Here is a 26,352-nt window from a genome sequence, read left to right as displayed (position 1 = left end):
GAAACAGCTGGGTTTGATGCCAACCCACCAACCAGGAGAATACACGAGTCAGTGCAAGAAAAGAGAATTCGTTACAATCCCTAGAAAAAGAAATCAAGTTGAACTTTAACGTATACCTATCAAAGGAAAACACAAGCCCACGCATAACTGGAGATGATTACAGATGAAGCAAGGCACTGCAGGGAAGGAGGGGGAAGACTACCTTCAAGTGTCAACAGAGCCTATGTGAAAGGCACAAATAAAACATTTTTTTCCAAAGCACATAACCCTCTATAGTACATAACACTCTGCCTCTCTCTATATCCCTCATCCTGCCTCTCCACAAAGAGGAAATTCACAATTAACAGAAAAAAGATGTGTTACTTCATAAGCCCTGACATCTTGCTTTGTGCAAGACTTGAAGCACAGCAAGTCAGGTCAATTATACAAGCCCTAATAATGCAGCCATTTTCTGAGCCAGCTATGGGAAGTGATACTTCAATTTCCACAATGCACTCCAGTTCTCTTCCAAAAAGTCCCAACAGCCAAATACTTGCTGCTAATTAGCAGAGAGTGACTTTTATGATCTAGTTCATTGAAGCCAAGATTCAACATGCACCAATAAACACTGCAGTAAACTTTCAGTGCAATTAAAGAGACCCAAGATGGACTGACAAGCAGCCTACACTATTTTTAAGTGACTGCTCTGCACGTCTTGCAACACTGGGTAGGCACTCAAGGTAGAGCTACGACCCAGCTCTCCTCCGCATGCCACCCACCAGACTTGCCTCTCAGACAGGGACAGGGCTAGGGCTCCTCCAGCACATGGAAAGGGGTCAAACAACCAAATACTCCAGCATGCTTACCGGTATCGCCCACCTCAACTACTCCTTTCTTTCCACATCCCTGTGGTCATTCATTTTGGGACTGGCTCTGTGTTGACACTGACAACAGGGACAGGGGAGCGCAGCAGAGCCAGAGCACTCAGCTGGCTGCCTGCTCCCTATAGAGGGTGAGGGAGATGTATACAACCATCACAGCAAACTCCAAGCAGGACAGCAAAGGAGGAAGGCGTGTGCAAAGATCTATCAGATATCCAAAGCAAAAATGCAGAGTAAATAACAGACTTTTTTCTTTTTAAAGGGAATCTAAAGAGCAAAAGGCTGCTGAGGAGCAGCTCTGCTTCCTACTCCTCCCTTGCGCTCACACCCATGAGAAAGGTAGCTGTTTTTAGCAGACGTCCCCAACCACCAGCTTGGAACAGCAACCTTCTGTTTCAGGTGGGGCAAAGGATGCAGAGGGATGTGGGCAGCAGTCAGCTGGGAAGAGCAAGAGTTGCATGCTCCACCTGCACAGCAAGAGAAGAGCCAGAAGGGCTCTTGCTGCAGGGCAGGACAAGGAATCCACTACCTGCACCCATCGCACGTGCAAGCTGCCCAATTCACACCTTTAAGGGTAGGGACTGCAGTAAAAAAAACCACACAAACAGCAGTGAGGAGCCAAAGACAGCTCCCCTCCCCAGAAAGAAGGGGCAGAGAGGTGGTTTGCAGCATCACAAGCCTCACCCCGTGAGAATCAACCAAACCACTAAGAGAAGGAGCAGCCCTGGCCTGACAGTCGTGCTGGTGCACCAGCTGTTTGGCAGCCTACACAGCTAAACTGCATGTCCGTGAGCAAGTCATCTTGTCATATAGAAACCCACAGAGCTTTGAATTTCCTCCGAGGAAACCCTACAGGACCCACTGTGGACTGAAGTAGCAGGAGGTCCCCAACCACAAAGGGCTTCATCGCTGCCACTGTATGGCTGAAAACAGAGAGTCTGAGAATCCCCCGCCAAAACACGGTTCATTATCTTTGATATCCTGTAGAGCAAAGGCCACCGTTCAGAAACCAGACCTGCGGCAGCACCAAACAGCAGCCCAAGCTGCTGGCAGCAATTTCAGGATTGTTCAAGATGAAGAAATGTAAACACACACAGACTAGGTCCTGGGAGCAGAACTAGCTCATCACTCATCAAAACCTTACAACACACATCAGAAGTGTCTCTAGAAAGCAAGATAAATCCCTTACCCTCATCTCATTGCTTAGCACAGAGCAAAAGCTCAGCCAAGGCTCGTGAGTCAGGTCATATCCAGTTAACCTAAAAGCACTGCTACTGTCTCCTCCAACCACGGCAGCTGGGCAGTTTTCAGACCACAAGAGCTGCAAGGGACACACTAAGCTGGGCAGAGGTTCAAAACTGTGAATTTAACTGCAGGACAGAAGAAGAAGAAAAACACCTCTAACTTTTACACCTGCTCATCTCAGAAGTCATGGAGTCTAGGAGGACTTCTGGACTTCCTTACAGCATCCTCCGCAACACAGCACAGGCAAGCAGCACCTTGGGAAGCTGTGCGCAGTTTAAAGGCAGACAGAGACACACTGTCTCAGAGCAATTAGAAGAGCCCTTGGGGAAGGAATTAAGTGATTCAAGAACAGGGCTCAAAAGCTTCCCCTCCTTCACACCCTTCCTGCTAAGGACCCTGCAGGAAAAGACAAGCTGTTTGGGGGTGAGGAAGACTGGCCTTTTAATGACCATGGCCTCAAGCCTCACATCCACATCCCTAGCATCAAAGAGCTTTCCTTTCTGCTGCTCTCACTACCAGTTTTGTTGTTGTTCCACTGGTCTGAACTGCCACTGGCATACATTGGTGTCTCTGCTCAGCAGAGCAAACCCTGCAGAGATCTCTTTAGGGCTCGTATTTCCAGAGCAGCCTATAAAAGCCTGCCAGGGACAGCTTCCAGCCATCTGCTTCCCACAGCGCAGCATCTGTAGCCCTGCTCTCCATGGCACTTGAAGTCTGAAGGCAAGAGGATTTCCTGAGGCTGGCTGAAGGGAAGTGCACCTTCTTCTTCAGGGCAGAGAGGACACCATATGGGACCAGCAGTCCTGCTTCATGCTGTTTGCTTAAGGGACCTATAGAAACTGTTCAATCAACAGCCAAAGCATGATATACGCATGACTTGTGGCTCTGCAGTGCCTGGCAGGTCTGCTGCCAGTGCTGGCTCGGGCTGGTGACAGCCCAGGAGATCAGGGGTTCCCACCTGGAAGAAGGGTGCAGAAAAGGGAGAAGAGCATCCAGAAGGAGAGTACTTTCCACAATAAAAAGAAATCCTTTAAGCTAGATGCCTAGCCCTTTGGTGCATTCAGTGCACCAGGTCTCCCAAGCCAAGGTCTCATCTGACACTGCAGGACAACTGTGCCTGACATACTGCAAACCCAGTCCATTGCAGTAACCCCGACCAGGAGATCGCTGTACATTGCGGAGTCGGTGACCCACATCGCAGTCAGCCTGAGTGCGCCCAGGCCCATGCTGTGCTGCACAGATCCCTCGGCCACAGGATAAACTCAGCCAGCTTGTTGCAGTGGAGAAGCCTGCAGGCAGCTCCCACTCAGCATCAGTAATGGGGCCACCTGTGTGTCCTTGCCTTTATGTAGAAGTGCAGCAGGAAGCTCTCACGAACATCCTTTCCATCTGACACTGGAAATGAGCAATAGAGTTGCTTTCCTGTAAAAAAATCCTGTAATAGCTCAAATGATCAAAATGAGGGAAGCATCTTCTACGGACAGGGTCTGCCCAGCATGCCGCGCGTGGATCAGAGGCCCATTTGATGCTACGCCACCTGGGGTTCCCACCATCTAAAAGGGATCTAAGACTATCTATACTATTCTCTCCTTATAGTGTTACATCTAATAAATAGCATTTTAAACGGCACCTTACAGAATCCAAGTGCCTTTCTTAGTGGGATAACAGACCAGCACCTCCTGGTGCAAAATCTCTGCTATGTATGAACCCACCATAGGGCCTGCATGCTCTCAACCACACAGCTATGCTCAGTACAAGATGCCTTCTCCATGCTCAGGAACATGCAGCTGGAGAAGAGCCCTTCTTTCCCAAGGCAAGAGATGTCACCCCTCACTGCTGCAGCCGTCCTGCAGCAGCTGCTCTGAGCAGCTCTACACTAGACGTCTCAGTAGGAGAGAGATGCTGGGACCTGCTGAGGTACTCCCCTGTGCACTGGGAGAACGGAATGAGCTCACAGCAGATCACCGGCCAAACCCACAGCAAAGTGTGGGTCACTGCAGAGAGAAGCTGGGCTGAGCAGCAAGTCAGGACATTTTTTCTAGCACTTGAGCACTGCTGGCTGCCCCCAAGCCTCAGCCCAGCAGGCATGCGGAAGCAGACACCAAGAGGACTTCATTTTACTGCCCACGCAGGTAATGAGACAAAGAACCTCTTGACAAGAGCCACCAGTGAGCAGGCTGCCACCAGCCTCCCCCGTGCTGCTGCTGGTTGTGTGTGAGCCATGGGCTGCCATCAACAGCTCCTGCTCAGAAGCAAGGACACAGAAATGAAAGGGGTTTAGAGTGCAGTAATTTTGCTATAAAAGGCACTTCCCAAACCCCAATTCACTTTCCTCTTACTGAACACATACTTGCTCCCAAAGCTTCTGGGGTGAAACACCAGCCTGTCCCACCTTTGGACCCAAACACAACACGTGTCATTGCCTTTCCTCTCACATCCCTCCCATGCCACATGTAAGGAATGGCACTGCCACATCCTCCCTCGCTGGCATTTTCCCCAAACCATTACTCCTGAGGATAACATGTACCCTTAAGGAAAGCCCAAGGTCCAGGTGGCATCACAATAGAGGCTCGTACCTGCACTTTCACCCAGCTCACACGGTGAGGAAAGCACACAAGCAGAGACCACTTACGCACGTGGCCAGAGCCCCATACACAACACTCATCACTCGAGTACTTTCCCTGTTCCTACATGAGCTGGATGAAAGAGCCGGATGAAAGAGCCATACAGCGACCACACATCTGGCTATCAGACATGCCCCAGGAATAGTCATCAGTGACTCCATCACACCAGAAGACTCCAGTACAGTGCAGGACCCCACACAGCAGAGCTGAATCAAAAGCAGCTCAGACAACACCAGGCAAGGAAAGGCTACAGGAAACACAGGGCACGTGACTGGAATACAAAAAGACAGTGACAAACCATCAAAGCTGTCTGTAACCAACAGGACACATTAAGTTGCAGCGCTCTCCCCCCACTTGCAGTCAGTCTCACTTTCCACAGCTGCTTTTGGCATGTGGCAGCTGCGAGCACAGCCTCCCAACCCACTGAAATGAGCTGCAAGAGTCACAATGCCGCAGAAGGCGACGTGCAGCTCATCGGGACACACAAGCAGAAGTAATACGAGTGCTGTATGCAACGCACGAAGCCATCCTTCCCCTCTCTGCTGTGCTGGCAAGGCTCCAGCTCGCACGCTGCATCCCACTCTGGCCACCACACTCGGGAAACGCAGAGACAACTTGCACAAGGGAGAGTTGTTTGGGTTGCCCTGTGAAAACAGGACTCAGAGGCAGTCTGGAGGAAAGAAAGGAGTAGGTCTTTCTCCTAGAGAAACCAAAGTAGGAGCAGACACCTCTGTGAATGTTCCAGATGGTCCCATTTCCCCCCTTTCCTACAAATTTATAGAAGGAGGTTGCCCAGAAGCCTGCTAGAAAGCAATTTGCAAACAGGTTTTTAAGACGCAAATCATGACCTCTGGCATCCAACTGCAAGGTTTACACTCCAAAACAGCAGTGCCTGGCTGCAACTTTCCTGACAGAGGACATTCAATACTTAACAGTAACAGAGTGTCTGGTTTTGGCAGAGGACGTTCCATACTCAACAACAGCAGAGTATCTGGTTTGCTTTTCTTCAGAAGGTCAACACATGCATCCTGCTCTACAGCCTCAAAACAAGAGATGTATTTTTGATATCACAACCTCCACCCTGCCAGAAGCATCCATCATCTACACCAGGCTGACAATCTGGAGGAAGTGCTAGAGCAGACACACTTAGGGTTTGTCTGGCTCTCTGACCGCCGCATACAGCATCTCCTCGGGGAAAGCCTCAGCATGCTGCTGCCAGGCAGGGCTGTAATACATTAGCTACAAAGGATGTATTTGTTCCAGCAAAGAAACCCTTCCTTCCCATTGTAGGTTAGCTTAACTTAAATTCCAAAGGTACATATGCTACACCCAAATCACACAGACCTACGGAAGGACTGTTAGAGGTACAAATTAAAAACTCTTCAATAACACTGCACTTTTTGCTGCACAGCTCCCTCAGGCAGAGCAGCTCTTCAGTGTCCCTTCAAGAGCAGCTAAAGGACGGTTCCCTCTACACCTCTACCACCCGTGGCACGGAGCCAGCCTGTGACAGAAGGAGCATACACCTACCTCTCCCCCAGCCAGGAGAAATGTGCACGCTGCAAAGCTAAAACCATCTGGACTCCTGACTCGCCGCTTCCCATATGTGCTCCTGGCAGCAATGGGAGGAGTAAACCAGCCAGGGCTGGAGAAAGCTGTGGATCATCTTGCATGAAGCTCTTCTGCTCCTGCTCTATCAGCTCCAGGGACACTAGCTCCTCTCCAAGGACATGTTCCTTCCCTTGGACACATGTTGCCTCCTCCACATCCCCCCTGAATCTGCTTGCTCTTCTCCAAAACTATCATGTGCAGGCTGGAGAGCTTCTGCCTGGCACAGCTTAAAGGCTGAGGCAGAGTCAAAGGCTGCACAGCCATTTGCAGTAGGAACTGGAGGAGTCTTCCTGCAGAGGGTTCTGACTATGCATCACCTTTTTGGCTGGTCCCGCTGCCTTCCAGCTACACTGGCTTTGGGTACATATTCAAGTTACTCAATGTGAGCCACCTTCTGTGGCTGCTGCCACACACTGACCTCTTCCACTAAGGTTAAAAACACAGGCCCACTTTGGGGATGAGGCAGAGAAAGCAGCTCAGCAACAGCTAAATTAGTCTTCCGTTATTTTGCATTGCCATCCATACACATCCCACACTGCTCCTTCCTTGCTCTGTCCACTTGGGATGACAGTTTATGCTGTTGCAGAAGTTTTCTGGGCAAGAACAGTTAGTTGTATCCAGGTCAACTGGCTTTTCATCGACACAGCAGTGATGGATCTGGAGTCACACCTTCAAGGCAAGGAAAGGGCAGAGCAGGACAAACCTCAACGCCTAAAGCAAGTCTGGAATATGTGACCCAGTATCAGAGATTTGTGCCTGGACCGGCCACTTTCTCAAGGCTAAAATAGCAAAGGAAAAAAAGCTTCCCAAGCAAACAAGACACATAGGAAGGGAGCGCTGCAGAGAGGCCGACTGGGGCTTCATTACCCCCTACGGCAGTCCAGCGTGTCAGCACCGATCACTCTCCTCAATACAGTTTATTGCAATCTCCAGCAAAGCGCTTTCACCCACAGGTGCTCACAGTGCCAGCGCTACACAGCCCTGACGAGCATGCAAAGATGACGCATCGGCATAGGGCAGAAATGATGCTCTCTGAGCACTAAGTGTGAACCTGCCCATTCTTATCAAAGTCCCTATTGACCCAATAAAACCACAATCTCTCGAGCAAAGCTACTTCTGCCAATAAGACTGCACTCCTGCCCTTAGGGCATACGCAGCTTTATTGGTCTCTGCCTGTTGGTTCAGCTGTGCCAGGCTGGAAGGGATACCTCCGTTGAAGACCTGCTTACACATTTCAGCCCTGTGCCATCTGAAACCAAAGCCAGGAAGCACAATGCCAGTGCATTAACTGGTGACAGTAAGCAGCCGATGCTGCCCACACCGTGCTTTATGTGCTAGATGGGGCTTTCCACCTCACCCTAGTCTGCATTCAGGGTCCTGTTCATAGATTTAACTGCAGTGATATTTCTATCAGAGGCATCTTCAGAAAGACCATGACCTGGGAGCAAGTCTTTGGTGCCTGCTACACAAATGACACAGTTGTTGCAGTTGTCTGAACCTTCCCAAGTTCAACTGCCAGCACAACCTGTGGAGGGTGGAGACCCCCTTCTCACGGCACAGGTACTGAGAGATAAGGCAGCAACACCACAAATCCCCCCAGGCACTACTGGAAACAGGCTGAAGACACGACAGTCTCCCTCTTTAAGCAATAGCATTGTCTTTGCAGGAGCAAAATTTGTCACTTTGGGAGGCCTGGCTCAAAGCTGACTGCATTTTGCTTACCTTTTTCCAGCACCCACATAAAACCACTATCTTTCACTGCCTTTCTAAACACAGTTAAAAGTTTACTGACGAAACCCCATACGATCCATCTTCCACAGGGAACCTCAGGCAACCTGTCACATTGGTCAAACTCGCTCTACCAAGTCCATTTATCTCCACCGCATCAGCTCCGAGTGTGCAAAAGAAGAGCATGAGCAAGCCCTGACCACTCCTGCCCCCACAGACTGCTGCAGAAGGAGATCAGACCCACATAGACAGCCTCACCCAGCTATACAAGACAGCATGTCACCTGCTTCGCTCCCTGAGTGCATCACACTTGTCCTAACTGTCCTGCGTGCTTAAATGACACCCCATGAACCACCCCGGAAAGACGACAGCAACATGGCCCAATGTGATGGATCCTAGAACAGGAGCAAAGCAAAGGAGAAGGTGAGGTGAAACCTTTTAGCTTCACTGCTGGTGTCAGAGAAGAAAAAATACAGCAAACACCTTCCCCTCCACATAAACGCACAACCCAGGGTTTCCTCATGTTAAGGATGCCATGTACTTTGGCACAAAATCAGCTCCTAGGGATTTAAACTGCCATGGCAGAGCCTGTTAGCACTTACAGCAGCTTCCTTCAAAGGTTTCCAGTGCTTTGAACAAGACACAGACTGCCACGCTTGCATGAGGAGACGGGGACGATTTCTGGCACATTTCTGTGGGTCTGACTGTGCAGGGAGCAACCACAGGGCAGGAGCAACGTGGTCCTGAGCTAAATGTGGGGGGAGCCCCTGGGCCGGCTGTGCTCCTACCGCGATGCAGACCTGCACACCCCCAGAGCTCCCTCCTCTGTGGTCCTTTCACGGCAAGGGCAGCCACAGCACAACCTGGCAAGGCGCTGACTTCACTGTGTGCGGTGACATGCCACAGCTGCCTCTCTTGACCACATCGCTGCCAGCCCAGGAAGAGGTGGGGGGACAGGCAAGCTGCCACAGCGCCGCTCCCAATCACACCCACATGGCGCCCAGCAATGCCCCCCACTCCCAGGGACAGACTGGGGGGGGGGCGGGACGGGACACACACATCAAATATTATCACACCCCACGCAGTAACATCGCACAGTGCTATACTGTAGGACGTGATGGTGTGTCCCCACCCCAGTAGCACGGCTGGGGGGAATGCAGTTGGCGTGAGATCACGCTGCCACCGCCCCATGCTCTGCTGTTCCCACGCCAGATCCCACAGCAGCATATGCAGCCTGTCCTTCCCCAAGGGGGGGCAAACAGCCTGGGGGTGCCCACGCAGACACAAGGACACGCTCGCACCATGTTGCGTTGGACGTTGTACCCCGCAGCATCGCATACGGCGTCCTCGTCCCCGCTGGGAAACCGGCTGGGGATGGGGGAGGCGTTTGCAAGCAGACACCCCTACACCCCTTGACTCGCTGTGGGGCACACGAGGGTCCCCCGTTCCCCCTCCTGCACGGAGGGGGTCCCACGTCTCACACCATCACACCTTCATCCTCACTGCACCCAGCCCCGCGTGAAACAGCCCGGGGAGAGGAACTGGAAGAAGGAGAAGGGAAAAACGTTTTATTACACCGCATTGCACTGGCCCACGGCTCGCCCCACCCGGGGAACTGCAGGGGAGTGGGTGGGGGGGCCCTGCACGGAGCCCAGCACCCACCGCGCTGCCCCGGACTTCACCGCACCCCACGGTGGGGCAGCGGGGGTGGGGTGCGGAATGGGGGACACGCGTACTTCACACAACCACCCTTTCAACGCACAGCACCGGGCCCCACTGCGGCTGCCCCCCGCCCCACGGAACCGGGCCCCACGGCTCCCCCTCCACGGGGCCAGGACCACCCCCCCACCTCCCCTAACCCACCCCCGTATCTCCTTTCCCAACGGCGTCCCCCGAGAGCCCCCTCCCAGTCACGGCGGCCCCCTCAGACACCCCCCTCACGGACGCCAGGCCCCGAGGCGCTCCACCGGAGCTCCGGGCCCCACGGCCGGGACCCCCGACACCCCCCCACACACACCCCGAAGCCCCTCGTCCCGCCGGTACCTTGTACTTGCCGAAGCCGGCCAGCTGCTCGGCGGTCACGTACTCCATGGCGACCCCGGCGCCCGGTGCCGGTCCCTCCGCTCCGCGCCCGCCCAGGCCCCCGCCGGCCGCCGTAGCCCGCCTCTCGCCGCCGCATCGGCCCACCCGGCGTGGCCGTGACGTCACGGCGCCCCGCCCGCCGCATACGGCCAGAGGAGGCGATCGGCGGGCGGGGGGGGTGTCCGGCGGCGGAAGGGCGCCGCCTGCCGGGCGGGAGGTCGGCGGGGTTGTGAGGGGAGCGGTCGGCTCTAAAAAAAAAACGATTTTGGGGGGAAATAAAAGACCTGGGGAGGTCCCGTAGGGACCAAGCAAGCGCGGAGGAGGGCGAGCCAGGCCTGTCTTGGGCAGTTCTCCCATGAGGAGGCGAGGGAGGCCGGCTTTCCCTGGGGAGATGGCTTCCCGCCTCGGCGAGGCCAGGGTCGCAGCCGGCACCCCGGCTGTCCCCGGGGACTGCTGACCCTTCTTTCCACACCCGCGGGTGGGGAGGAGGTATTTGGTTAAAAAGAAACCCTTCCTCGGGGGAAGGAGAAGGAGCAGGGGCTGCCACAGGCGGCTGGGGCTCTGCTGAGGGGACCGGCCGCAGTAGTGGGCTTGGCAGTGTCAGGTTTATGGTTGGGGTCGATGATGGTAAAGGTCTTTTCCAAACCTAAATGAGTCTATGTATCTTCTCCCAAGCACCTCCTCCCCCACGCTGTTTAATTTGGAGTTCTGGGATTTTTATGACTTTCCACCAAATGGAGAGAAAAGCAGCAACATTTTCAGTTTCCCATCTCACAGGAATGTCTACCCAGTCCCAGCCCTGCTTATTCCACTTGGGCATTTTACTGCAGTTTTATCTTCTTTTTTTTTTTTTTTTTAAGGACAGTGTCAGAGAAAGGTGATCCAAAGGAGCCAGAACAGGGACCTTCCCAACACCGCTTGGACTGGGACCATCCCAGGCTCCATGCACACCAACGCCGGGACTGGCGGGGGAACCCCAGGGGCACGTAGGGCAGGGCTGGGGTGAAGGGAACCTATGGACTCCGCAGAGAACCTGTCCTTGTCCCACCAGCTCCAGGGACAGGTGGGACAAAGGATATATATTTGGGATCCCAGGGGATGGGGGAATGAAGGGAAGGGTACACACAGGGAAGAGGGATGGGAAGGATAGAGCAAGGAGGGGGAGAAGAAGATAAAGCAAGGAAGGGGAGAAGAGGAAGCGAAAGCAAAGTTAGTACACTCGGATCTCCCCATTTCCATTTCCACCACCATCCTGGCCTCCTCCCAGCCTGTCACCCCAGCCCCGTCACCTGCCTTCTCCAGCTGCCGTCTTTCCCACCTTGTGCATCAGACAGACCCCCACCAGGCAGTTCCTGCTCAGCTTTACATTCACATCCCAACGTCATCAGGTCTTTTGCCTTCCCTAACGATTCTTTTGAGCGAGTCGGTGTCACTGAGAACCTTAGTTACAGACAGGAGAGTTACTGCATCCCTGCGTCACTTGAAGGCATGTTTGCATTCCTTCCCACGGCAATGTCTGCAAGGAAGGACGTGCCGCATGATCCCTCCGAGGGAGACACAGGCCAAGGTGAACTGGCAAAGACACCGAAAGGTGTGGGCCGCCGCATAGAGTACTGGCTCCCTGTACTGGAGAAGGAGCTGGGAGTTACCAGCATACAGGCTTTGAGACATCTGAAAGATGACGATCACCTAAAGCTTGCAAGCAATGCACAGTACATGTGGGAGAAAAAAGCCCGGAAAGAGTGCTTCAGGCACAGGGCAAGGCGAAGGTACCAGCACGGACCCTCCACCCACCTGACGCCCCAGCCCGGGCCCGAGGCCACCCTACTCACCCGCTGGTCCAGCTTGAAGTTTGCTAGTGAATTCACATGCACGCCCCACACACACACGGTTTGGGGGATATGGACACTCAGTCCCTGCCCAGTAGCCAGCACCAGGCACATGGGCTGAGATCCACAGTCCTGCTCCAGCTGCTGGTGCTCAGCTCTTCACTCCCCTCACTCACGCTGGTCCCCCCCAGGTCGTTCATTTTCAGGACACACACCATTCCCATCCCCGTGGCTGTAGGGTAAAGACCCCCACTTGCTCCAGCAGCTGGCACTGAGACCCCCCCACTCACTCCAGTAGCTGACACCATGGGCCAGAGGCACCTACACTTGCAGTCTGACTCCAGTAGCTGGCCCCAAATCCACTCATACACACACATCTCTCACCAGTAACTGGTGCTTAGTCCTTGCAGCACACGCTCACACAGTGATGGTGAGGTTTGCTTCCTGTCGTTGTCTCCATGTCTGTTTTGTCAGGTCTGCGTCTTGGGTTTGGTTCCCCTTTTTTCCCTTAGTTTCCCAGCTGACCAGCTCCCGAAACAGATAACCTCGCTGGAATAAACCTTCTCACCCTCTCACTCATCAGTTAGTGTAACTGACCAGGCTTGGTTCCCACCACTGCCTCCCTTATCACTTGTTGGTCAGATTTGTTTAACTGGATGTTCTCGTTTACAGCTTTCTCCCCTCCTTATTATCCCTTGAGACATCGAAGAAGGTTCTTGACCAGACACCCTGAAAGGAGCCGACACTATCCTTCCACACACCCTTCCACAGACCATCACCCAGTTGCTGCCTGCCTGTCTTCACAGCAGAAACGCTGAATTCACACACAGCTGTGGCTCACCTGGAATTAAAGGATACAGACACCAGTCCAGTCCAATTTGACTAGTTTATTAGTAAAGACTACAAGGGATTATAGTGAATCACCACTTTGGCCAACTCTCCAGGAGTGCTTGGTCCTTGGGTTTCCAGCGGCGTTGCAGGAACTGCACAGCAAAAACCACCAGCCACCTCACTGGTGCAGTCCCAGCTGGTTACACGTTCTCCATACCACAGCTCCGTTGCCACTAGCCTGTCTTGACAGCACAAACACCAATGTCACACACTGCCGATGGCTGCCGAGGAAGCTGCAAAGATGCGTAAATCTCCGCATTGGTCATACAGAGGCTTTTGCTCAACAGCTAAGCAAACAGCAAGAGCAGTTGCTATTGTAGCTAAGAGTTGAAGGAAAGTTCCCCAGGCCCAGGCACCTGAATAGGAACAGCTCGCCTTAACATATGAAGTATAGCTAGCGAACATTGAGTTAAGCCACTACCTAAATCCACATAGGCTGTTGTGTTAACCGCTTTAATGACATCGGAGACAGAACAGCTGCTGGTCTCAGTACTAGCTCGGTTTATCAATAAGGGATCAATAAGGGAATGATAATCCTGAAAAGCTAAACAGCACAGCTTGCAGCCAATGTTGAGCTGCTCTCAGATCCTGCAGCCCTTTCTTTAAGCGTGACAAGTACTTGCTGCAGGAAAACTGGGTTTTTACCAGTGTCACTTATTTTCTCATAGCAGCTGATAAAATTGGTACTTTCTAATGCTGTCTTTGCTCTCCGTCTGGCATTTGGTCTTAATCTTGTCCATATGACTCCTCGCTGCAGGAATGTTTTGCTTTTTTGCTCCAAGACAAAGCAGAGGTAAATGTTTATGGCAAGAAGGGAAGAGGATGCTGACTTTATCATGAGGCAAAGAAATTTCTGAGTGATGGCAGAAGTAGCATGCCTTATTTCACCCAACTTTGTGAGCAATTAGATATTGTTTTCTTCATGTGGCTTGAGGTCGTAGTCATTATAACAACATTTTGTGGATAGACTTGTACTATGTTCTTCCAAAATGCAAAGCAGTTGCAGTTCTTCCTTTAGATCAACTTGACCTAAAGCTGCTCCAGTTCGTCAAGCACTTCTTGCTTTGTCATTCGCTGCCATGAAGCAGGGATTTCTCCTTTGCCATGAAATTTCCCATTGTAACATTCTTCTAGCTCTGTCCTGAAATGGCACACAAACCATTTCCAGTACGCTTGCATGGATGGATCAGAAGGAATGTTCCAAGTGGAATAAGGAGGTCCTGCATCCCGGTATCTCTTGTAGGGGATCCATGTGTCTTCACCAATCCTGAATAAACAGTCACTTGCAACGCTACTAGAACAAATATCAATGACCAGATTGTCTGTTTTATGCCACTTGAATCCTGCCAAAACTTGTGGACGATGGAAGACAAGCTGATGGTCTCCGCTGTGATTCGGTATGGTGCTTGTGCAAACAGCCCCACAAAAGGGACACTGCTCCCAGCACCCTGCAAACTGTTCAGCCAGGATTGTGTGAGGCTGTGTTTCAAATGAGTTCATGTCAGCACTAGCAAGCTCTTCTTTGAGATGATCCTTCAGGGAAGCCAGTGCTTCTGTCACGGCATTATTCAGGAACTCTATGTCTGTTATCTCCTGATGCTCAATGCCTTTCAGGTCCCTTCTGGGCAAGCTTAGCACCTCTCCAAGTGCGCTGCAAAATTCATCCAGCCAAAGAGAGATTTTGTCTTCTCTGTCTTTTCTGGTTTTGACAATGTTGGTTGATTTAAAAACAGCTGACTGGATGCTTTCATAGAGGTGAGTAAGGGAGTCATCTAAAAACTTCTCCAGCCTCCTGTTCTCATCTAAACAGTACATCTCAACACATGTCCCAATGTAACTTAGTAAAAAGTCTTCTGGGTGATTAAGGTACTCCTTGAAATTCTCAAAATCTTCTTCTTCTGCCAGGTATCTCAGTATGCAAACTTCCAGAGAGGATCTATTGCCATTGAAATCTGGGATTTTACCCTTCATGTCTCGAGCTATGGCAAGAGCTGTCCTCTCATAGACTGCCTGGTGAAGAGCTGGGGCAATCTTGTCACACAGGTAAACAGCAAATATTGTGATAGAAGTGGCTCCTCGGCAGGAAATCTGGAAACTTTTAAAGAAATCTTCTCTCTTGCTCTCCAGGTAGATGGCTGGATCATTTGCTTTTTTGAATGCTACATGCATGGCTTTAAACCTTTCTGCTGCCATTCTGCACAGATACAGTGATAAATCTATTCTGTAATCTTTATTAAAACTATATTTTGCATTGCTAGGGACAGAGTTCATACCTTTCTGTACTTCATTTAGTATTTCATGAATAAAACTTCGACTATAATCCCTTTTCTCCTTTTCCTTCTTATCAATGTTTACCTTCACACACGCTATGATGTTATCTGTAATGCGGTGTATGTTGCTCACATCAGCATCCTCAAAATTCATACTCAAGATGGCCCAACGTTTTTTCTTAGCGACATGTTTCTCCAAGTCAACAGAAAATACCCTGTGTTTGGGAAACGTCCTGATTCGTGCATGTAACTTAGGCTCCTTAAAGTGATCTAGAAGGACATTTTCTATTTCCACATCGATATCAACCTGTTCCACAGGGGGAGCAGCAGAGGAGACTTCAGTAATCCAGATTGCCCAGAGAGAAATAAAGTTGTCTCTCAGTTGTCTTTCACTTAGTCTCTGGCCTTTTAGAGACAGAGCCAACTGCCTACTCCTTTTCAGGAGCTCGTTTTCATATTCTGACTTCCTTTCATCCAGTTTACACTGGTTCTTCTTTAGTTCAATAAGATTCTCACACTTCTTTTTCGTTTCAAGAAGAAGAGACTCTTTTAGTTCTTTCAGCTTCAGTTCTGTGCTGCCTTTCCACTGGACCAGTGTCTCAGAGTCTCTGTCTTCACTGAAATACTTTTCCATGTCTTTCATGATCGCATCGCTTGTCCCTTGCACTAGTTTTTCAAGGTGTTCTGTGGTGACCTTCTGCAAGTCCCCATTCCGAATTTTATTGTCCAGTTTCATTTGCAAGTCTAACATGTGACTCCTCAGCTGCCAGGTCCACTGACTAAATGCAGTTTCCAGTTTCTTGTACACAGCAATCTCCACAGAATTCTTGAAGCTGAAAATGAAGTTTTCATTCAGCAAAGCGTTCCAGAGGTCACTAATACGAACTTTCAAGCTCGAGAGCCTCAAAATGCTGCCCTGCAACTCCTTTGTGGCAGCTTGGAGAATTTTGCTCTTTAATTCCTGGACATTCTGGCTGTACATGGGGTTGGGTGGTGCCATTGGGGGGTTTCCTTCCCACAGGTGAGCAAAGTAATGGATGTGGGTGTTCACATCAAAGCGGATGACGTCGCTGAAGCAGGAGATGTCACAGAATTCCTGCTGGGCAGCTGTCACAGTCATTTCATCCAGCTTTTCCTGCAGACATCTTTGTCCTTCCATGTTCTGTTCCTTGGCAGTTATTTCTCCCACATTTTGGTGTACAAACAGGCAGCTTGGGGAAAGATTTACTTGCTTCATCCTCAGAAAAGCCTGGACAGCAATCTGAAGGACATCTTGCATTTCTGAAGGATTTTCTCCAAAGATATTGATCAAAGTCATGTTGCCGATGCCAATGACAAAGGTGGCCAGCTCGTTGTCATGATTACGGGACTGTTTATTGGCCATCTCTATGGCACGAAGTCCCTCTGTGTCAACAACTAGCATGTAATCAAAGTCCAGATCTTGTTGCAGCTTCTCGTCCACTTTAATTAGCTGCATAAATGCTCCCCGGGTGCACCTCCCTGCACTGACGCTAAACTGAAGACCAAACATGGCATTCAACAGGGTTGACTTCCCTGTACTCTGGATGCCAAGCACTGAGAGAACAAATACTCGTTTGTCCCCTAGCTTCTCAATTAATCTGTCAAAGATTGCTCCGATCCATTGTAATGGTACGTAAGAAGCATCACCATCCATCAGCTCGACAGGATGCCCTGAAACCATCAGATCAGCTGCAATTTCAGGTAGTTTGACACAACAGTTATCCTTTGAGTTCATTGATTCCAGAGCTTCATAAATCTGCCCTATCTCTCTCAAAATATGCTCAAGGCCAATGGATGAATCGTTGATTTCACTGGAGAGGGCATCTAACTGACTCAGCAACAGAGGCTTCACATTGTTTTTTTCATTGGTTTTCTTTATTGCCAGGATTTGAGACCATAATTGGTGATACTCTCTCTTCAGTTCGTCAAGGCGACCAGAGGACAGGTCATCCATAAACACCTTCATCCACTGCAGGAAGTATTTCTTGGTATCTGCTGGCTGTGACTGGAGAAAGCCAAGGACTGATTTCATCAGCTGATTGAGGGGGAATGCCTTCTCTAGTTGCTTTCTTCTTATTGCTGACTTCTCTGACTCAATTTGGCTCCGATGATGCTCTATGCTCTTGTTCCCCTTTTCCTGCAAGCGAGTGAGTTCTTTGTCCTTTTTGCACCACATGTACCACAGTTTTCCTTGAAGAGGCAGTAGCTGGGATTTGATCTCAGACAACTTCTCTTTCTTCAGAAGCTTCACCAGCGCCTTTGCCTTTTCTTTGGCTGTCACACACACATCTGTATCTTCGTCGACTAAGAACCCGTGCTTGCGAGCTTTGTCTAGGCAGGCGTCAAGGCTGAAAAGCGTGTTAGACCCTTCCAGGAGATCCCTGATTGTTTTTGTCAGCTCGCCTGTTAATTTTGCTTCGTTTTTGTTCTTGATACCTATTCTTATGTTTTGCCTAGATTGGCCAGGTGCAACATTCTCTTTTTCAGTGAAAAGACAAACCAAAGGACTTTGCGACTGCCACAGGTCACGTAAAATTTTCTTCCCTTTCTCGTCATTCTGATCAGAGTTGGATATGAGAGCCACGTTCACAGCAGAGATCTCCTGTAAAAACTGCAGCTGTTCTTCGTGATCCCTTGCATCTCCATGCAGGTTACAGAAAGCAACACAGCAGTCAAAGCTGTCATCGTCACTGCCCCGGGGACAGTACCAGGAGATCTCCACAACACCTTTCATCAGCAAACAGTCTTTGGTGCTGCCTTTGCAATGTCGATGGAAAAAAGTGTCATGGTTTTGTTTGCTCAGCAGAGCATTCAGGATCTGAGACTTGGAAGAGGAGGGAGAACTGCCGATCCGTAGGAAGGACACGATGGGTGTCTTTGCCTGGTAAATGAGTTGGGTTTTGTGACTGTTAATTCTGGTCTGCTTTCCCGACTTCTCAGACCCTTTCCAGCTCTTTTTTATTTGGCTGAGGGACCAGAGGGGGAACTCTATCTGTGAAGTGCATGGGTTTGGTACCAGGAGAGGTAGCGCAAATTGGCAGAAAGCAAGCTTCGTTGAAATGTACTGTCTCATGAAATCATCAGCGCAATGAAAAATTGCCATCTGGAGGTCCATGGGGTGCACACTACTGTCCCTGGTTGCAGAGTCAGGGGCTTCTTCCTCCAAATCAGTGAGAAAGTCGTCAAAGGACTGCGAGGGTTCATGCTCTTGCTCTGTGGTTTTTGGCACAGCTGCGAGTCCTGGGTTGCTGTCGTCCTTGCAAGTCAGGTACCTCACCCGATAATCCACAGTTAATAGCTTTTGCAAGAAGTAAAATGGTAGTTCATTGTCCTTGCTGGGCTGGCTGTCATGTAAAGATGCCTTGTATACGATGTGGGAATCTTCAGTCCCCATTTTTCTTGGATAGTGACTTTCTAGTCCAAGGCGCTTAAGTAAGTGGAGGAACTCTTGGTTTGCAATGGCTTGATTTGTTTTGGATTCGCTGCTGTCTGATTTGGAATTGGACTGACTGGAAGGCTCTGTTCTTTGGAAAGTGTCTTCCATGTCTTTGATGATACTGTGTTTCTTCAGATCGTCACATGTGTCATCCAAGTGCCCACTGATGAAGGAATGCAAGTCACTTTCCAGCTTCTCCCAGTCTTTGAATGCACTGTGCTTTTCAAGGAGAGTTTTTATTTCTGCGGACCATAAGTTTTTCATCTGATCTTCCATGAAAACTAAACGCTCATTCTTCTGCTCAGGGGACACTGCTTTATATTCAGATGTCACAGTTAGACCCATCAGCAGCAGGAATGCCTGAGCTCTGTAAACATCTTGCTCCTTCAGACTCAGATACTCCTTATGTCCCATTTGGATTTCATTTATCATGAAGTTAATTTCTGGACATCCAAGGAGGTACTGAAAAGTGCTCCTTTCCACCTGGTATCCCATGCTGGTCGTAATTAAAAGCACCAACAGTTCTATGTCTTTCTGTGCCCTTTCCTGGAGAAACTGGAGTAAGGAATAAACAGCTAGACTTACAGTCAAGGTGGCTTTTATCTTTGCTTCGTGAATGGCAGATGCAGAGGTTTCGGGTGCGTAGGTGGCTTCCTGGATGTACTCCTTCATTTGCAGCAGTGTCTTGGTGAGATCTTCAAGCTCAGAAACATTGGGAGTTCCGGGAAGCATGTGCTCAGTATGGAAGATCCATTGCATAATGAAGGAAGACCTGGGGAAGTCCTTGACAGAATAGACATGAGGATCCAAGAGGCACCTCAACAGAGACTTTATGTAGATGGTGTTTTCTGGAGGTGACTTCTCGCAAAACAGAACGGTATTCACCAGGAACTCCTGCACTGCTTTGTCCGACAGGCATACGTTGATCCAGACACTATGGTTTCTGGTTTTTTCATTCAGATTCTGTTTGAAATCTATCAGCGTGAGCAGTTGCCTTTCATCCCCTGTCACCTCCCAGGCCCTCACGCACTCCACAAAAGCTCTGGCCTCTTCCACTGCACTGACCAGTTCCTCTCCAAACATGGTGCCGACACTGTGATTCGTTAGCACCTCATACGTGGCCCTGAGGCTGCTGCTCATTTCATAGATGGACTTGAAATCACTTTTGTGATTGAACAGGATTATATCCCACACTGGGATCAGCTGAAAGCCTCGGTCGATAACATGCCACGTTGTGTTATTAGTTACAAGCCCCGATTTCCACTGAGGAAGAGAATCCGTCTCTGATGGGCCCCCTGTGGTGGCCACGTAGAGCTGAACCGCTGTGTGGGCACTCCTGCTGTCTCTTCCCTGAAAAGAAGCCTGTGAGCTGTATTTCGAAGCATCCATGCCTGCTCCCACGCTGACACTGAAGCCACTGTAGCTGGCCCCGACGTAGCAGTTCAGTGCTTCAGATGCTTGTCGCTTCACCTCTTCCCGCTGCTCAGCTCTGAATCCTTCCACGGATGCCTTCCACCAGAATATCCCCCCAAAGTGGAGGGGACCCTGGTTCACATGGGACCCAAACCTGCTGAAGAAGCTCGCACACCTGCTCTTCAGCATGTGGGGCCTGTCTGCTTCCTGAGTGATGCTCAAAAGATGCTCGATGTCTTGCAGCTCCTGCAGGGCCGCATCCGAGAGGCGAAGCTGGTGCTTTTGGAAGTAGCAGGAGGCCAGCGGGATGTACTGGTACTTGGTGGTGCATATGTAGGTCTGCTCAGAGCGGGACTGGTGGGTGTCCTCTGACTGCAAGGACCTGCTGTAATCTACACCAGCTTCCACGTTAAACCCCCAGAACCCGGCTTTGGCAGCAACACTGATGCTGAACCCCAGCTGCTCCATGGACTTGGTGAAAGTGGCTTCTGCGGCAGAGGAGGAGAACTCCTTCCTCTCAAGCAGCGACCCTTGCTCTGGACTGGCGAGCTTGAATCCGTCGGGAACCCCGATGAGCTGGTCTCGCCTTGCCAGCACATCCGCAAGGCTGTTCGTTCTGTAAATGCCCTGCAGGGCCAGTCCCCCCGATGCCCGCCTCAGGACCTCCATGTCGGAGCCGTTCTCACCCTGGCCCGCTGACAACTCCTGCTGCTCCAGCTGCTTCCGGATGCTCTCCAGCATGTCCACCAGTGACTTCTCCGGTGGTGCCCAGTAGTCTTTGGGAATCTCCATGGCTTGCCACAGAGCCTCCTCTTTCTGTCTTATAACGTCCTTGCTGTGGCTGCGGCTGTTGCGCATTTCTTTCAGCTCCTTCAGGGCGAGCTTGGCCGCTTCTTGTCTCTGCTTTGTTAGCTCCAAGCGCTCCTTCTGCAGCTCCTCAAAAGTTGCTTTGCTGTCTGTTAGTTCCAGGAGTTTTCGGAGCGCCTTTGTTTCCCAGGGGTACCGTACTTCGCACTCCAGCTTAAGGTAGTCCTCATACTGCAGATGTTTCAGGGCTTCTCTGGACTTGACTCCCAGTATCTGCGACAGTTTGGGGAGCCAGTATCCATCATCTAGTCCTTCTTTCTCACATGCTTCTGCCAGTAGTCTTTTAGCAAGATGTGCCTTTTCATCATTCTCTAGTATGTCCTCCTGTGAACCCATGGCTGTGGAAGAAGAAAACAGACTTTCTTTAAGGTATGTTGTAAGAGGCCGGGGCCTCTTACAAGAGGGCTCTCCAGCAGCTCTAGTCCTGGGGATTCCTCCTACCCGGCTGCTGGAGCCCAGCCTGGGATGCCCCAAGACCCGGGGGTCTCTGTCCCAGGACGATGGATGTGCCTGCTGCTTTACCATTTGCAGGTTCAACCCTGAAGGTGAGTGTCTATCCTGGAGACAACACTCACAGACACAGACGCACACACACACACACACAGGCTCTCTGTCTTGGCCACGCAACATGCCGTGGACAAGGTGCTGCTTTCAACAGTGCCCATGAATACCCAACAGGACTTATAAACACATAAGTACAGGCAGCTGTGGGCATTCCTGGATCCCTTGAGCACCAGCACAGCCCCTCTGTCCATCCAACACCCCTGCCTGCATCCTGCACCCTCTTACCAGCCCCATGGGTCTCCTGCTCGCTGGCTGGTCCAGCTTGGTGCTCACCAGCAAACAGAGGTACATGCTCACACACTCATCTCACAGGCACCCCACGCTCACAGGACACACTCACCCCGAACACCTGGCACCAGGCACACAGGTTGTGACCTGTGGTCCCGCTCCAGCTGCCGGCATGGAGCCCCTCACGCGCCTCACTCATGCCCATTCCCCCCAGGAGCTGGTTCTCGGGACATGCATCATTCCCACCCCAGTGGCTGGGAAAAATCCGAGTTGTTCCCATCCAGAGCTGTGCCTGGAGCATCCTGTTGGCTCATTGTTAGTGACTGGAGACTTTGGGTCGTCGGCATTGTCTCCGGGACCCCCTGTCTATTCAGTCTGCGTCCCTGTGTGGTTTTGTTTATCATTTCCCCCTTCACTTAGTATCCCATATGCACTGGAAAGGTCCTTGGCTGCTAACCTTAATGGAGCTGATGCTCTCACTGTCCATGTGCCTTTATGCCTTTTTTTTTAAAAAAGATCCCCCCAGCATTGGGATCCTCCCCCAGTACCCAACTGCTGCAAATATTCTGATAAAGAAATCAGAATTTAATCACATAGAAGAGTTAGGTTTGATTAAGAAGTAAAATTGTGAAGCATAATGTATAGGATTGTTAAGTTCGAAATGTAGCCATAGAAACTTTAGGAACTGTGTTATGTGCGACTATAGGAACCTTAATATTGTTGAAGTTTGAAATAGCTAACCATAGAAACCTCACCAGGAAGTTACTGGTTTTTCTATGTTTTGTTTCAAGAAACTAAGGAAACTGTCATGGACACCGGTTATGCTGCTTGGAAACCCCTTACCCTTCCCATCTCGATTTGAGTATCGAAGACTCCAATCAGTAGAGCTAAGTGAAATTGACCAATGATTGTTTTTAAATAAGAATATTGATAAGGTTATATAATCAAAGGACCAATCATTATAAAGGTTAAATTTAAGAGCGAGCATAGTATGCATTTTTATGTAAAGAGCTTATGTAACAATGACCTGACAGAAAAAGTCTATAAAAACTGATGGATTTTGATACTGAGTGGGACACGCCTTTGGAAGAGCGATCTCCCCTGTCACCAGCGCTGCAATAAGCAAAGTGCCTGCTTCTTAACTTCACATTGGTGTTAAGGAGTTTTATTCTGGATTTCGGTAACACAACTACCAGCTGACCTCTCAAATACCGGCCCTCCTGCCAGCACCATGCAGCCACCAGCAAGGGAGGGTTCGGGGCTCACGCCTGCTTTCTCAAGGGGAGAAGATGTGGAAGGAGGGAGAGCAGGCCGAAGGATGGAGAGTAAGCTGGTCTGTAAGAGCAAAGCCTGGACACCTGTGGAAAAGTCCCAGCTCCAGATACACGGGCTGTCCAGTTAACATCTGTGCTCTCTGGTCAGGCTCAGCCAGCCTCAAGACAAAGTCTGGACGTGGCAGAGACTGGGGGAGCAGCATTAACAACGTGGCAGCACGTGCCACGTCCCACCACTGCCCAAATCATGCATCTGCTGCTGTGGGTGAAGCTCAAGCCCCCGAAGAGAGCGGGAGAAACACAAGGGCGGTTGACCCCACCAGCAATTAAGCACCCACCAGCAGCTCGTGCATTCCCACCAGCGGGACTGGGGAGAGAAGTGGAAAAGCAAGAGCAAGAAACACTCCTGGGTCAAGATAAGGAGAGTTTAGCAAGTGAAGGAAAGCTGCACGTGCTCGCAAAGCAAAGCGGAGTGTTTATTCACTACTTCCCATCGGTGGGCAGATGTCCAGCTGCTCCCTGGGAAGCAGACCCTCAGTGTACGTGATGGCCACAGCCACCAACATCTCCCCTTCCTGCTCCTTCTCTCTAGCTTTGATTGCTGACCATGATGCCATGCGGTGCGGTCCACTTGGGCACCTGTCCCGGCTCTGTCCCCTCCCAAATTCTCGCCTGCTGGCCCATTACCGACGCTATTTCAGCCTCAGATGCCTGAAACAGCACCGCATGGCTGCAACTGAGAACATTAACTTCAGCCCAGCCGGACCCTGAACTAGCACCCGGGCACACTTGGAAGTCCCAGCATGGCTTCATATTTTTTCAAGAGTAAGGAAAAACCACATGCAATTGCGTTAATGCACTCAGAGGATGACTAAGCATATTCGTGGAATTACTCAGGATCGCTTTCTTGCTTGGAAGCAAATGAGGGAAGCAGGAAGGCTGGCAGCTTGACCTGCCATGGGACTGCCTGCACCCCGTTTCATGGCAGCAGCCCCTTTGAGAGTGTTTTCCCCAGCCCTGTGCAGGGGAACTGGGCTCTGGAAGCGCTTGTGCCTTAGAGGGACCAGAGACTGCAGGAGAGGCTGGAGGAGGTGAATCCCACCATCACTCCATAGGGAGGAAAAGGAAGAACTCTCCCCCCTAGCCTTGGAGACAGAGCAGGATGTCCCACGAACAACACTCGTTACCCCAGTGCTGCCACGCTCTCTAACGAGCAGCACGGGAGGCAGGCACCACCACCCAAGCAACCCATGCACCCCAGCACCCATTGCTTCTGTACCCCCATTAATGCTGACAGAGAGCATGCCACGGGAAGGGTTATTATCAGTGATGTTCCCCAAATTAGTTGTTGCAGCCTCCGAGGCCACGGGAGGGCCCACAGAGCTGCCAACCCACCTCCCCAGTTTTGCTCTGACATGTCCCAGCCCTGTCCCCTGTCTCCAGAGCAGGGAAGCAAATGGCATCAGGGTGCAGGTCCATGCACAGCTCCACAGCCACCCTGGTCCCTGGCCCGCAGCCCAGCTGGGCTTCAGGCGAGCGCACCCATCCTGACTCACCGTGGGGCTGTGTCACGCCTGGGGTGGGCAGGACCAGCCCTGGCTGGGGGGAGCATTGATGGCTCCCTCCCCATCCAGCCCTGCTGCCAGCTCTTGAAGCCAGGCTTTGCACCTCCGCAGACATCGGTCTGCCCTGAATCCCCCCGGCATGTCTTCTCCTTCCCCACCTACTCCTGCTCTGACCCCCTCGCCTCCTTCCTGCCCTCCCAGTTCAACCCTTGCAGCCACACACACCTTGATCTTCCTCAAACAGGCTGGCGAGCAAAGGCTGCTTCCTCCATCCCACACTCGGAGCAGAGACCATTCGTCTGCTGACCTAAAACCCGTTATTCATTCCCTGGCATCTCTCAAGGGACAGGAAAACACATGAAAGATGAAGCAGAAGACAAAGGAGATCCCTGCTCTCTGCTGATCCCCAGCTCCCAGCATCCCAGAGCTCATCAGCAAGTTCCTACCGTCTTGGCAGCTCCCAGGCTGGTGTCAGCCCAGCCTAGCCCCTCTCTTTATAGAGCTGACCGGTCTCCAAGGTGGCTTGTTGCTTCCCGTTCGTAAAGGCAGCGAGGAGGGCTTCCGCTTTCCTGGAAATCAGGACACTGCCTGCAGAAGAGTGTGAAAGTGAAACTTGGTAGCTGCTGCCTGCGCTGGAGCTGAGCCAGGCAGATCAGAAGGCAGCAGCAGCCCCGGTATCCACATCAAGCTCCCAAATCGTGTCCTGGACTCTGCACAGGGGTGCCCTGTGCGCCCATCCAGAGCTGGTGGGGTGCTGGCAAAGCTGCTGCCTGTAATCAGGGAGAAAGCGGCAGGGACTGGGCAGCACTTGGGGCTTTCGGCAGGAAACCTCCCCAGCCTGTTCCTCTTACTCATGAATCATCAAATCACAGAATGATTTGGGTAGGAAGGGACCTTTAAAGTAATCTAGTCCAACCCTCCTGCAATGAGGGAAGGGACATCTTCAACCAGATCAGGTTGCTCAGAGCCCCGTCCAACCTGACCTTGAACGGTTCCAGGGATGGGGCATCGACCACCTCTCTGGGCAACCTGGGCCAGTGTCTCACTACCCTCAGCATAAAAAATGTCTTCCTTATACCTAGTCTGAATCTCCCCTCTTTTAGTTTAAAACCATTACCTCTTGTCCTATCGCTTCAGGCCCTTGTAAAAAGTCTGTCCCCATATGTCTTTCCTATAAGCCCCCTTTAGGTACTGGAAGGCTGCTATAAGGTCTCCCCGGAGCCTTCTCTTCTCCAGGCTGAACAACCCCAACTCTCTCACCCTTTCCTCATAGCAGAGGTGTTCCAGCCCTCAGATCATCTTTGTGTCCCTCCTCTGGACCCGCTCCAACAGGTCCATGTCTGTCCTGTGCTGAGGACCCCAGAGCTGGACGCAGGACTCCAGGTTGGGGTCTCACCCGATCGGAGCAGAGGGGCAGAATCCCCTCCCTCGACCTGCTGGCCACGCTGCTTGGGATGCAGCCCAGGACACGGTTGGCTTCCTGGGCTGCGAGCGCACATTGCTGGATCACGTCCAGCTTTTCACCCACCAGTCCCCCCAAGTCCTTCTCTGCAGGGCTGCTCTCGATCCCATCAGCCCCCAGCCTGCGTTAATACTGGGGGTTGCCCCGACCCATGTGCAGGACCTTGCACTTGGCCTTGTTTGAACCTCAGGAGGTTCACACAGACCCACGTCTTGAGCTTGTCCAGGTCCCTCTGGATGACATCCCATCCCTCAGGTGTGTCAACTGCCCCACTCAGCTTGGTGTCATCTGCAAATTTGCTGAGGGGGCTGATCCGGGGCTGCCTCAGGGGAATCCCAAAGGCACCCCATGGGCATCACCCCTCCAACCACAGCCCTGCACC

General features: G+C 51.4%; 2 protein-coding genes across 3 annotated transcripts in view; both read right to left on the bottom strand.

Annotated features, from left to right (window-relative positions):
* SELENOI (selenoprotein I) overlaps positions 1-10,255 on the bottom strand; it is a 32,902-nt gene extending 22,647 nt beyond the window's left edge. For both annotated transcript variants that reach the window (XM_069805411.1, XM_069805412.1), the window contains exon 1: positions 10,112-10,255. In XM_069805411.1, the coding sequence (XP_069661512.1) occupies positions 10,112-10,159 (48 nt within the window). In that variant the 5' untranslated portion in view covers positions 10,160-10,255. The remainder of the gene's footprint in view (positions 1-10,111) is intronic.
* Positions 10,256-12,846: 2,591 nt separating this feature from the next.
* Positions 12,847-25,349, bottom strand: LOC104325730 (interferon-induced very large GTPase 1-like). The gene is made up of 2 exons (XM_069805410.1): positions 24,955-25,349; positions 12,847-21,215 (listed from the first exon to the last, which is right to left on the bottom strand). Exon 2 carries the CDS (start codon positions 21,211-21,213, stop codon positions 13,900-13,902), a length of 7,314 nt encoding a protein of 2,437 aa, XP_069661511.1. The 5' UTR covers positions 21,214-21,215; positions 24,955-25,349; the 3' UTR covers positions 12,847-13,899.
* Positions 25,350-26,352: the final 1,003 nt, after the last annotated feature.

The sequence above is a fragment of the Haliaeetus albicilla genome, chromosome 18 (assembly GCF_947461875.1).
Source record: "Haliaeetus albicilla chromosome 18, bHalAlb1.1, whole genome shotgun sequence".
Lineage (NCBI taxonomy): Eukaryota > Metazoa > Chordata > Aves > Accipitriformes > Accipitridae > Haliaeetus > Haliaeetus albicilla.
The sequence above is the reverse complement of the archived record's forward strand: the minus strand, read 5'-3'. Positions and strand labels throughout refer to the sequence as shown.

Coding starts and splice junctions, on each gene's coding strand:
- LOC104325730 (XM_069805410.1), bottom strand. CDS start 21,213: ATGGGTTCACAGGAGGACATACTAGAGAATGATGAAAAGGCACATCTT.